The sequence below is a fragment of the Podarcis erhardii genome, assembly GCF_964252035.2.
Source record: "Podarcis erhardii genome assembly, chromosome: 13".
Classification (NCBI taxonomy): Eukaryota; Metazoa; Chordata; class Lepidosauria; order Squamata; family Lacertidae; genus Podarcis; species Podarcis erhardii.
The window spans coordinates 52,778,866-52,792,629 of NC_138502.1; the positions used below are offsets into that span (position 1 = coordinate 52,778,866).

General features: G+C 43.0%; 1 protein-coding gene across 5 annotated transcripts in view; it reads right to left on the reverse strand.

The window, feature by feature from the left end:
• Positions 1 to 13,373, reverse strand: part of IKZF1 (IKAROS family zinc finger 1) — a gene marked incomplete at its 5' end in the record, with an annotated part of 81,375 nt that extends 68,002 nt beyond the window's left edge. For 4 of the 5 annotated variants that reach the window (XM_081835074.1, XM_081835079.1, XM_081835078.1 and 1 more), the window contains one exon: positions 10,645 to 10,663. In XM_081835074.1, coding sequence (XP_081691200.1) covers positions 10,645 to 10,663 — 19 coding nt within the window. Of the gene's footprint in view, positions 1 to 10,644; positions 10,664 to 13,317 lie in introns of those variants that run through there. The other variant, XM_081835076.1, reaches the window with a different exon arrangement.
• Between the last annotated feature and the right edge of the window lie 391 nt (positions 13,374 to 13,764).

Consider the following 13,764-nt stretch of genomic DNA (forward strand, 5'->3'; position numbering starts at 1 on the left):
GGGAACGGACTCCCTCGGGAGGTGGGGGACTCTTCTTCCTTGGAAGTTTTTAAGCAGAGGCTGGATGGCCACCTTCAGGATCAGGCCAAGGCCCATGCAGACCAGCATCCTTTTCTCACAGTCTCCCACCCAGTGCCTGTGGGAAACCAGGGAGCAGAATAGGACCCCTCCTGAGGCGACGGGTGTGGAGAAGCCTTGCTGCCTGCAAGCGCCTCATGGCTGGGCAGCCGGTGGCACAAGCTATGCAACGGGTGTGGCCTCCGTCACTCCTGAAATTTGTGCATTTAGGGCGAAGGTTAGATGCCAGACCCTCAGCATGCTCAGCTTGTATTACCAGGGTTCCTGGTGGCTGGGAGGCCTCTGAGCATGTTCAGCTGAATGCACACGGAATTTCCCTACAGATCTTTGCACTGAACGCACAAAGGTCAGGAACGGGGGGGGGGGGGGGTGTTGAGGATGGTGCCTGGACAGGTGCCCCTACAGGGTTTAGTGCACTTTGAGCTCATGCCTGCACCATCAGGGTCCAAGCCTTCTTCTTGGGGGAGCCGGAATCATAGGCAGGTGACTTTCTGGTTGGCTTTTGCTCTCAGCTTTGAGCTGTCACTCTGCTCCACGCATCAGGCTCTACCATGAGGAATATGCAGACTCTTCGGGTCTGAGACTCAGCAGACGTGACTTCCTAATTTTACACAGGATTTATAAACAACAAATAAAAGAAAGAAAGCACGCCCTCTAAGCAGTTTATGTAAAATAGTATGAAATATTCATTAAAAATACAGTGGTACCTTGGGTTAAGTACTTAATTCGTTCTGGAGGTCTGTACTTAACTTGAAACTGTTCTTAACCTGAAGCACCACTTTAGCTAATGGGGCGTCCCGCTGCCACCGGAGCACGATTTCTGTTCTCATCCTGAAGCAAAGTTCTTAACCCAAGGTACTATTTCTGGGTTACCGGAGTCTGTAACCTGAAGCGTCTGTAACCTGAAGCGTATGTAACCCAAGGTACCACTGTACTGATAAAATCTACAGACTTCAAAAACAAGGAGACATAATGAAGTTGTCAAAATATAGATAAAATCGACAAAGTTGGTTCTTAAATAAAATATCATGTCTGCATGGCCTAAGGAGGAGTCCCAGGTGCTGCCACAGTAAAAGGCTGGTTCCTTGTACATGTGGAGCAAACTTTATATGCCCTAGGTAAAACTGCCAGTTCCATAGACCCAAGTGGCTGGGTGTATTTTAGGGCTAAATGTAGGGCTGCTGGCTAACCTGCTATTATGGGAAACTGCTTCTGTAGCTCTAATTTCTACAATGCCTTCCTGCCCCATCACCATTTCCATTCTCTTCCAACCAACTGATAAAAACCTCTTATCACACAGTTGTTTGACAAAAGTAACCAAGCTTGACTTGCGCTCCAAAATTTGCATCAACATCTCCATGCAAGTTATTTCAGGCTAGCAATCAGTGGGGAATAAACCGTATTTGATGGGGAAAGTACATTCTGCTCAGGGCCAAGTGCCATTTTTAAAAGTCCTGTTGATTTCCATGAGGCAAGTGATTTCTCTTTGAAATAACGGGACTTAAAAATATCTAAAACACCATATATTCAAAGCTCTGATGGCAGCAAAGTGTATTCCACTACTCAGATATTTAGTAAATATTATGAGTCTCTCTATGATACATCCAAAACATTAAAATAGTATATCTTGGATTATCTGAAGTCAATTCCCCAGTGCTTGAAAACGACAATGTGTTTGATATGAGTAACAGCAGAATAATTTATTGTGACAGTGGAACAGTGGAACAGACTCCCTCGAGAGGCGGTGGTCTCTCCTTCCTTGGAGGTTTTTAAGCAGAGGTTGGATGGTCATCTGTCTTGGATTCTTTAGCTGAGATTCCTGCACTGCTGGGGGTTGGACTAGATGACCCAAGCAGTTCGCTCTACCATTGTGGGATTCTATGAATAAATCCCTAGGCTCTGATGGTTTTACTACTCAGTGCTCCCCCCTCCAAGGTTTCTTTATGGATTTTTATTACAAGTATCACAGGTATGTAATAGTGCTGATACAAAAATTAGGCACATCCAATGGTTATAACACGTCAGAAAACCATATGCCTGAAATCAGCAGCAACCTTCCTCCTGCCCCACCTCTTCCCTGGACCCTTGGGGAACACAGGGTCTGAGAGGAAGCTTGCATGCTGTGCTTAGGTGCTCCCCTGCCTGAACTACGGAGAACCTCCAGAAAGGGAGTTAGATCTTTAACTGCCCTGTGATCTCTAGAGAAAGGGCACAACAACAACAACAACAACAACAACAACAACAACAACAACAACAACAACAGCAGCAACAATCATTCTAGGTAGAAACATATCTTGTTACAAGGTAAGACTACAAGCTATTTATGATGGGTTTGCTAACAGACTGAAATGGATAACTTTCAAGTATGTCCATCCAGACAAGACTGGCTTTCTCCCAGCTCACCAAATGCTGACATTATTAGGAATTCAGTAAGTAAAGTAAACTGCAAAGCTAATGGTCACACCCCCATTGCAGTCTTTGTGCTTGGTATTTTATGAAGACTTTGACTACACAGAGGGTCCATATTTGATTAAAGTAAGTGAAGAAGGTGGACTCTGGAGCAAAATTCACTCATGCATTATGTGTTGAGGGGGAATCTATGGAATATCTATGGTAAAAATCAGGATGAACAATCTGGATTCAAAATAAAGCAATCTAAACCATGCAACAAACCTTTCCATGAAATTTGGGGCACATTTAAAGAGTGGTGAGGTGCTGGGGATGATTCAGATTGACAAAAGTTAAGTAGTGTTGTTCTTTCAATGGGAAAGATTTAAGCACTTTGTGCCTAAGAAATTTGCAACTTGTTGCTTGAATTTGAACAACAGGTGGGCTGCTAAACCTGCATGACCCAAGTCTGTGTTTAAACTGCCTCACTTTATTCAATGGGATTTACTGCAAGTAACTGTGCTCAGCTGTGCAGTCTGAGGCTGCAATCCTACGCCAGCTTCATTGGGATAAAGATGCACTTCCAAGGAAACTTGCACAGATTGCACTGCTTGACAACCCTTTCTGTGCCACAGTAATACCAGCAAATTGTTTCTCCTCAGCAACTTAGTAAGGCAATACTTTGATTTAAAATGATTCAAATGAGAAATAGATTACAGTATTTAAACCTTAAATGAATGATAATATTTTGGTTTGTTTTCCTGCCTTTTATAGTGATAGCTTTGCCCCCAAGAAAAATGAACAGACATGGACAATGCCTGGCTGCTCTGGCCCCTGGTGACTGGATCCTTTAAGCCTCGTCGGTACATCTCCCAAGCTGAACTCCGCCTACCATCAATATATGGTTGACTACCAGACCATGCTAATGCCATCTCTCACAGAATGGTAGCCTAACAAACTTTCTGTAAGAAAAATCTCAAAGTTAATTAGAGAGAGAGGGAAAAAAACTTGCACCTAAATCTCCCCTCTACCCAGGAATTTAAATTTACCTAACTTCCTGCTTTTTATTTCCCTTATTTTTCTGAGTGATCTTTAATTTCTTTTTATTAGACTGTTCTAATAAGGCTAGCAGGTGTGTGTGTGCTCTCATCTGGTTGCCCCATCTCAAAAAAGAGCATCACAGACCTAGAAAGGGGCAACCAAAATGATCAACACTGATCACCCAAAGAAACTAAACAAAAAGTTCGGGATGAATATCACACAAGAAGCATGTGGAATTCACTGTCAGGAGATGGGGGGGGTGCTCATTAGCTTGAATGGCTTTAAAGAAGAATTAGACACTTTTTTATTGGGAACTAGGTCTATCAGTGGCGATTAGCTATACTTGAGAAATCGCACTTCCACCTTCAGAGGCAGGAAACCTTGAATATCACAGCCAGGACCAAACTCAGAGCTGGACCGTTGCCTCCATCCCCTGCTGCAGACTTCTCCAGAACCTCGGCCTGGTTGCTGCTGGAAGCAGAATGGTGGACTCGGTGCGCCCAGGGCCTGATCCAACAGCACTTTTTCAACTCTTACATAAAAAACACACATAGTTTTCCTTGAACTGAAAATGTAGTTTATTCTGGATGAATGTCTTGGATATCCTTGTCCAAAATTGCAAACAGGCTTTAATTAAAAGTGTTCAATATCTCCACCACCAGCTCATAATTAACTTTATTATGGGGATTTAATAAAGTAGACCTCTCAATTCCTATGTAAGATTCTACTTTAAAACCATTTTAATTCTATTTTTAATTTCCTCTCCAGCAGACCACAAATAATAACTAACGAAAAGGTCCATTTCTAGAAACAAAACCTGCGAAACATAAAGGCTTTCTCTCATTTCCATTAAGCTTGTTCCCCATCCCCCAGGACTATCAAGATGTGTAAGAAACAAAGTTATAATTCGTTAAGACCAATTCATTTCCTCCTTTTCTCTGTTGGCACATCTATATGTAACTTTTCTATAGAAAAACAATGTTTAGTCATTGTTTCTACCATAGCTACTTATAGGAATTCGCTGTTGGTTACATGTCTTCCACCTCAGGGACCTCAGGCACACCAGGCGAGGGTGGCCCCTGTCCCTTTGCACACACAGCCTGGCAGACAACATGCAACTAAAGCCACAATCCACAAAAGGGATTTCCAAGCAAACCATACAGGAATAGGCCACAAACCTGAAGCATTTATATGCCTGGTTTTTTAAAAAAACAAATTACTAAAATAAAGAAGAAATTAATTGGGAACACACACACAAAATAATTTACAGAAAATGCAATATAATTATATTTTTTGGAGTCATCCATTATCACAGCACTTCAATTCTAGCTAGAATAACCAATAGATTGTTTATTAAGAACACTTTCTTCTTGTCAGGCCAATTTATATCAATATATGTGATAAAAGAAGGTAAATATTCTCTTCATAATAATTTTAAACCTCTTCTTCCTTGCTTTCACTTCTCTGTATTTGAAATTCTGTAAAGGCGGTGGGGGAAGCTTCATTTTTTAACACAAATGATACAAAAATACCTAAGAGTCAGAGGTACAGACCCTGCGGCAAGTCTGGCACAACAACCCCACTGAAATGAATGGGATTGCAGCCCTGGGACTGCAGAGGTCAGCAATGTATATTATTATGGACATATTCTGCTTCATTTTAACCCAAGTAGTAAAGGCAGCATCATACAAAACCAGCTGACCAGAAGCAAGAGAGGACAGGACAGGGGTCTTGGCATCTTGAAGAGCTGGAGATGGGGTTTGGGCAGAGGCCGCCTTTCTCTTCCCTGTGTGACAAGATGCATTGGCCAAAATCCTCTTTTCAGTAACATAAATTGGTACAGGGCCTCTGTGCTGCTTTCCATTTGGTCACCTTGTACAAAACCTACATACACCTTGATCAGGAAAAGCAAAATATTAAGGGATATTGAATGCTATGGCTGGTATCCCAAGTAAGTCATACTCAAATAAGCCTTTGTTTCAGTAGCTCCGCTCGGAGGATGACTAACATTGGCCAATACTCCCTATTTATTGAACATGCCAATACAAAATAAAAAGGAGAACAGGCTCCAGCATGCTCTTTACCGTAGCTCAAAGACACAAAATAGGAATATTTGGCTCACAAATGAATAGGATGGTGTGGAATGGGAAGAAGACACTCAATAGTTTACGGAACTTGTATAATAACTCAAGACTTAAAGAATAAAATACTGAGATGAGGACAAGAGTCTTCTGTCTATTTGTTTTGTTCAGTTCCAAGATGTTTTAGGAGCTGTATTCATTAATTCTGACATTGCTTCCTAATTTTTCTTGGACTGTTCAAGGCATTTCAAGTGACAAAGGATTCCATCGACTTGAAATGCTGGACACATTTTCGCACCTCACGTAGATAGGCAAAAGGATTCCGAAAATGCCTCCAATCAACATATTGTTCACCTGCTCAGCTTGTTCCAGTTTGCTTACTTGAGTATCTGACAGCCCTTGTGTGTCTGCTGACTCCAGTTTTAAACGAGTGACATCCCATTAATTTCAATGGGGCAGATTAATATGATTAATGCAGTTGCCGCTGACCTGGTGTTACACGGACAGTCCTTTTCACTGTTTCAATTTGCAACTTTCCCCCTTTCTCCATGGAGAAGGGATTCGCTGTTGATAAGGGAAGAGAAAGAAAAACTACTCTTTTTTATTTCCCCTCCCCCTGCTTACATTAATCTACTTAAACTTTTGCTTGCATTCCTCCTGGATCGCTTTAGCTGTCAGACGCTTCTGTTTTGAACAATGCAAGCAGCAACCTCAGTCCAGCAGCTGATTCTGCAAAGCAGCCCTCCCGGAGGCCGTTTCACAGGGTCTGGGCTGATGCCAGTGTCACAAAGAGCAGCTCTTGCCTGGCCACCTGTGACAGTTAAGGATTTCCTCCAGGTGACCAACAGAAGCCTTCCAACAAATGGCTTCCTTTCTCTCTGGGCTGCTGGTGCTGCCACAAATAGCCTAGGGGAAATAATGTAGGTGATTGACTTTGGAGGTCATGTGTAAAGAGTGGTTATATCACATGATTCCCAAATAGTGAGTCAAGAAGACCAAGATATGTGCTTATGGGAGCTATATGTTTCTGAACTGATATATCCAGTGTGGAGGACAACACAGCAAAAAATAAAGGGGAAAAGGGGCAAACTATCGTCCTGAGCCCTAAGGTTGTCTCAGTATAATCCTACCGAGCCAGCAACACATATTCATGCAACTGTTACGCTTTTATTTGACAGCAGGTGCCATATGCCAGTTTATGGGCTTCCCAAAGCCATGTGTTTGGCTGCTGTGAGGGACGGATGCTGGACCAGAGAGGCCTTTCGTAGAGAGCCACTCACCTGGTCAACTGGCCAGTCAGAGTTTCCTTCAGGCAACTAAAGAGGAAATTTCAAAAAGTCTATTTTGTCCTGTGCCCTGCCTTTCTGGAAATGACACTCTTTTGCACCTCTTTCCATATAAATAGACACACACACTTTTTAGATGAAGAAAAGAGTAGCAAGCTGGTAACATTTGTAGACCTCTTAACAAGTCTTCCATAAACACAGAAGGGAAGCTCTTTTGAAGGGGATCCTCCAAAAGCACCATCCGTTTCACAGCCAATGCTTCTGCATAATATCCAGGGCAGCCTGGATCCACTTGACCAAGCCAGTCACACAACATAATTTTCGTGGCACTTGTATGCATGCGATAAAAAAAGAATATTCCTATCACTCTCCTGTACTTTGGTCTTATTTCCTTTTAGCTGGCTGTGCCCCAAAAAATCTTATTGGCTCAGCACTCATTGAACTGAATGGGTGGCCAGCTAAGGCTCATCATTTGAATACATATCATCACCCAATCCATGCATGGCCTGGCTAAGGCAGATGTGGGTTACAATCTGTTCTGTATGAAAATGTCCTAGAAATACATGTTTCCTTTTAGAACATAATGCACACATGCCTTGAATAGGTGGGCCACACAAGCCGCAGGACTACTTGCCTCATGCAATTAGCTTTACTCCTAGCCATTGCGCTGACAATCTGTTAAAGAGGTTTTGCAGCAGGGTCTACCTGTCTCTAATGAGATTCATGCTTTTATTTGCAAACTTCCACATCATTAGTGTTTGAAAAAATCAACCCTGGGACTTGTGAGTGTGTACACACAGTCACATATCCAGTTCATCCCCTAAATGTTCTTTTCTTAGGTCCTGGGAGGAGCTCTTGAGCATGATGAACCTCCCTCTCGGTGGGCAGAGATCAATCTGCTTTGGAGGTCCTACGTTGATCAGCATTGAAACGGTCCACTGCTGTGGCTTTCCTAATGGTGGTAATCTGCAGGTGGTAAAGGCATTCTGAAGCATCTTGGAGGAATCTTTGTATCCCTCCACAAATATTCCCCTTTGCCTTTACCACCTGTGGAGAGCCAACAGTGGGACAGCCAGGGCAATGGGTCTTCCCTTGTTCCTTGGGGAGGGAGGGAGGGAGGGAGGGGAAGGAACTATGCCATCCCTGAAGCTGGTGTGGATATTTTCTCTCCCATTGGAATTGGTGGGAGAGAACATTTTAAAAAGAAAGATACTGCAAGAAAAAGGGGGAGAGGCTGGGGAAGAGCCATTCCTCCTCTGTCTTCCTTTGTGGCTGCTGTGAGCCTGGAAGGCCTGAGGAAGTGGTGGTTCCCCTGGCATGGGCGGGTCCCATCCTGCCACCTGACCTCCCTAGGACTGCTCTGCACGTCTGCAAAGAGTAAGGTTGAAATGTGATTGCAAACTGTAGCTGCCAACTTGGTCATAACAAATGTTGAACCACGTCCTGCTTAGTACTATCTGGGAATTAAATTTTAGCTTGGATTTCCTGCCCTTTACCAATATGAAATTATTCTAAATGTAAACAAAGGTATGGCAATATCTTGTAACCTATACTTACAATGATTGGCTTTGCAAAATATGAGGACCCAAGCCTTTTTGCTTAGGATGTAAGCATGCAACTTCAAATTCTGTAGTGAATAGAGTGGTAGATATGGGTGTGGGAAACTCAAGATTCAAATCCTCACCCAGCCATCGCTTCCTGGCTATTAACTAAAACAGTCAAATGACCTTCCGGGTTCAGAAGCAGTAAACCTACCCCCAGGCGCCATAGGTGTGGGACGTACAACAGGGGAAGGATGTGTCTGCCTTCCTACAACTCAGATACATTTGCCAAACCATTGGAAACAAAATGATGGACCTTTGCCATGACCTAGCGTGGCTCCTCAACCTTGGGCCACACACACCCAGGTTGCTGCAAGGCTAAAATGCTGTTCTAAGCTCTTTGTATTAAGGGCTGGATACCAATATAAAAAATAAATTAAATATCAGCAAAGGAATATAAATAGCTCTTATTCCACTTACTAACATAAACAGAACTGTAAAAGTCCACCCATGCTGATGAAGCGTGCAAGCCTATGCATGCCTACTCATAAGTAAAACACACTTAATTCAATTGAACTTACTCCCAGGAAGTGTATATAGGATTGCAACTAAAGTTGGCCATTTCTGCTCTAGACTACAACTGTAAATAGCTTATGTCCACCAAAATATATCTGCAGATATAGCTGAGCCTGAAGTTTCTGTTTATTTCCTTAAAATAGCCTGCTTTCAAACATTACAAATCTAATTCCCCTATTACCACAAATTTCAAAACTGTTTCTGCTGGCCTACAAACTATTTCAACTTTTTAAAAAGCAACAACAATCCCACACACCAAATTTTAATGAAGGGGGGGGCGTTGATGCACATGGGCAAAGGCAGGATTTATTGGGGGGGGGAGGCAGACCCTCAGTTTGTTAAGTATTTTTGTAGATTTACTTGATTTGGCCCTGCCCATGTTGATACACAGCACTGCAGTTTATGGTGGGTGCATCAAGCACATGCTGAAACATTCAAGGGTAGTCCAATAATATGTGGAAAGTGCTCAGTTACATCTTTATTACCACTACAACTTCAGTGTATGCAATAATAAACCAACTCCCCATTTCTAAACACATTTGCTGGGTTTGGGTGGAAAGTTGCCTCTGATTCAAAACTTTATTTGCTGTGGGGGTTTCTTTTTCTTTCTTTTTCTTCTTAAAAATAGTGCTCTCTGGCAAACACCCCTATAAATCTCGGGCAACCTTTTTGTGAGAGCCTCCAACAAACAGAGCTGCACTTATCAGAGTGAAGCTGATATGTTTCAACTGGTCATCCTGGTGTGAATTTGCACTTCTAATAGTTCTTTAGGGTTGCACACCTTAGCACATTTAAATTGGTAGATTTACCAACCAGGTTTAAGGGCACACTTTCTTTTTTTTCTCTTGTTGAATGAAAATGAAAATATTAAAGATATTTTCCACCAAAAATGAATAGTAGCTTTTAGTAAATTCTAAATTCTCATATTTTCTTCTTTAAAAAAAAAAGTACCTATTTTGAGGTTTCAGTAAAATGTAACTGCTGCTTAAAAGTAATACGTTAAAGGCAGGTTGCTAATCAATCAACTGAACATTATTTAATCAATTGACAGATCTAAAAATGTTTAATTGTACCAATTAGAAGTTCATTTATACTGGTACAACAGCAACAGATAATTTTGATGCAGCAATCTCTGAACCTACAAATAGGCAAAAATGCCCTGTATGGCATATGGCATTGTACATTCCCAAGAAGAATTGTAGCATGATGCTTCTAATTTTGAGAGTTTGCAACTAATTCAAAACCTTAGCAATATAAATTGAATCTTGAAATGTCAAGGTTCAGTTTGAAATATCTGGAGAACTTGTATTAAAAGAACCAACGTTACATCATCACTGCAAGTTATTATCTAGCTCATATTAAATGTAAACTATTTTGAGCTGGTAATCTATTTGGTATATTTTCAATTATATAACTAGAAATAGATATAAATATGAGTTCACTGTCTACAGAGAAGACAGAAATATCTGCCAGCATGCCCTTCACCACTTATTTCAGATTGCAACCTCTTAAATAAATTTACGGAACTCTATTTTTACATGTGTATAATATTAATGCACACTATTTTGAAAGGGTTGGATCCAGTACCTGGTCCTCAAAAATGGATTGTATATTTACAGCCTATATCAGCTTATAATAAACTTTTTTGCCTACCTTGATCCAAAACAAGCATGTTTCTCTTTTGGACACGGACGCCTGGTCTTAAAAGTCTGAAGGAGCTGCAAAGTGTTTATGAGCTACAAGAAGAAGCTTAACTCAATATGAAACCAAGTGTCCTGAGACCTCTTATTTCCTGTTGATAATTGGCTAGCTTTTCCGTTTATTTATTTCGTTATTGTCAAATAATTATGAGGAATGAAATGAAACAAATTTACTTGCCTTGTAGGAACAACTGAGAAAATCAATTCAGTCCCTCCCTTCAACCGGGGTTCAGTCCTTTGCATAAGGTATCATATTTGTTCAAAAATTAAACTTAGGTTTAACAGTGTAGCTCAAAGACCAAAACTGAAAACATTGCAAAACCTTATTCCTAAACCTTCTGATCAACACTTTTTGTGCATTTTAAAGGTATCTCACAGGCTGATCTCACTTCATCCGATGTAAATCCCATTCACGTCCAACTACTGCAGCCTTACTTCCAGTTCATTTCAAGGAGATAGTTAAGCACATCAAACTGAAGAAACGTGCTTTAAAAAATGTTCCAGTGGTGCATACAATCCGGTGCTCTTAAGCACCCTAATTAATGTCTACAATCCATTGATTTAAAATTAATGCAGCTGTTTTCAGTACCTCAGATATTCAGCTCAATCTGATGCACACCCCTTGATGCTCTTACTGAGTTCAGTTAAACATGCTCCAAAGTAGGTGTGCATATAATTCTTTTTTAAAAAAACAACACCACACAGTATATCAATGAATTAAATTGTATAGATCAAATGTTTCCTGTTCATGGACTAGGAGAAAAACTTAGCCTTATAAACATTAAGAAACTGGGATAATTGGAGAAATTTAGGATATGAACTTCCTAAAATCTTGCCTAGTAAAATGCTTGTTTGGCAAGGCTTGATCTGGTGCTAATTTTTTTGGTGCAACCTTATGCTGATTTACTTGTTAAGTTCTAGCGTTTTAATGAGGTTTACTCCATAGTAAGTGTGGTCTAAATGTCCAGTTTTTCCCCACTCCTGTTGCTTTTCTAATGTTTGTCCATGGAAGTAACGGCAACAGCATATCAGCAGCCATCTTGATGGCAAGTGCAGTAAATTTCTTCATTCTTCCTCTTCATTTCTACATGTAAACTTATCAGAAAAGATCTATTGCATAGAACTTTCTATGGAAACTATTTCTACAGTAGGACTACTTTTAGAAAATGACCTTCTGAACCATTTTTGGTTCAGTTCATGGACTTAGAACAATTTTAAGAATGCTAATTTCATAGCACACACATGGCCATATAAGTGTCACAGACTCTATAGCAATGAGCATTTATTTGCAAGTGGCTAATATAGCAACAATAAGGTATAAACTTTCTGGAAACCTCTTTAAAAATGCTTGTTTTTCTAATGACATTAGAGAATCTATTTACCTTTCAAAGATATTCAGGGGCATGCAAACATGCCTTCATTCCTTGAACTGTAGTAATAAAATTTAAAGTGTGATCCAAAGTGTAATTCCCCCCCCCCCACACACACACGTTAGTCATGAACGATAAGAAAATGTCTACTATCTCCTGAATAAAACTTACATATCTAACCTAGTTTTCTGACAACTGCCAAACTTGTCTGCTGTGTCTTGTAAGTCTTGGATTCCTTTTACAACTACTGTACTTTAACTTCAACACATAAATTTAAAGATTCCTTTAAAGTGTATATATTTAGATTCCAGTTAACATAGTCTTACTCTCTGGGTGTTGTGCTGGGCCACATAAGGAAACTTTTTTTACTAGTGGGATAAACTTCCACAGCCTCAGTTACATCTGATAAAGTAGATGTAAGCTCATGCTATGGTGAATTTGTTAGCTTTGGGAGTGTCAGAAGCCTGTTCCCTCTGCTTCATGGGGCTACTGGGGGTCCCATCTGCAAACCTGGAGGGGATGTCAATCATCACGAATCCCCCTTTGGATCTTTCAGTGAACATATATGGCACTTTTTTCTCTTTTTTACATCTTTATGAAAATTAATAGAAATTACATTGGGTTCTTCCTCCCCACTTTTTTAGGAGGGGGTTGCCAATAATCATCATCATGAAATTCTTGCAACACCACATTTATTCATAAAACAACATTCCACGACTAACATTCAAAGCCCACCGAGTTGTCTCCCCCCAGCCTGCCGCGCGCAGCTCGGCGCTGCCTGGGAGCTTTGCTTGCCGTTTATTCCTCCACCCCGAACCACTTTCAGAAAGCGGGGGTCGGGGAGGGGAGCAAAACCCGGTCTCCTTCGGGCAGATCACAATCGAATCCACGGACTAGGAATGGATCGGTCGTTCGACAGACAGATCTAATCCCCTCTCAGACCAGAAAAACCAACTTAGCAGGCAGCTCCTGAAGTTTAGAGGCGCGGGAGGCTCTGCACCAAGTTGCCCGCTGCCGCTTTCCTTGAACTCGACAGCCAGGATCGCGCGCACTTTGCCCGCGGGCTCCGCGCGCGCTCTTTCCGCCGGGCAGCCGCTCGCTCCCCCGGCGGAGTTGGCGCTGCTTTTCCCCACCAGAACTTTTCTCTCCTGGAAAAGTTTGCTGCCGCGACGGACAGGAGGGGAAAGAGAGAGGGAGCGGGAGAGGGAGAGGGAAGAGCGCAAGCCGGGAAGGCGCGCCGCGGGGCGAGACGGTACCTGCTCCGGGCGCGGCGGCGGGATGTCGGCGGCTGGCGGGGCCGAGCTCTCGGTGGGGCAGCGGCGGCGGCGGCGGCAGCAGCAGCGCGCCCGCAGGCAGCTCGGCTCCGTCGGCGCCCCAGCCCACTTCCGCCCGCCAAGGCAGCATCGCGGCGGCGGCGGCGCCCAACCTGCTCCCTCGCCGGCCGCGCAGAAAGCGCGCCGCGCTGGCCCAGCCCCTCAGCTGACGAGGACCCCCCCCCCGCCGGGAGGGGCGCACCTGGCCGAGACCACCTGGCCGGCGAGGGGGAGGCGCCCACCGGCTGCCCCTCGCCCGCCCCGCCGAGCGCCAGGGGCGCCGCCTGGTTGGACGTGCGCTCTCCGCGCGCCCCAGAAGCAAAGGCGCAGAAAGGGGGGCGGGCGGCCCGTGGGGTGCAGGCGGCGGGGCCACCTCACATTGAGATACCG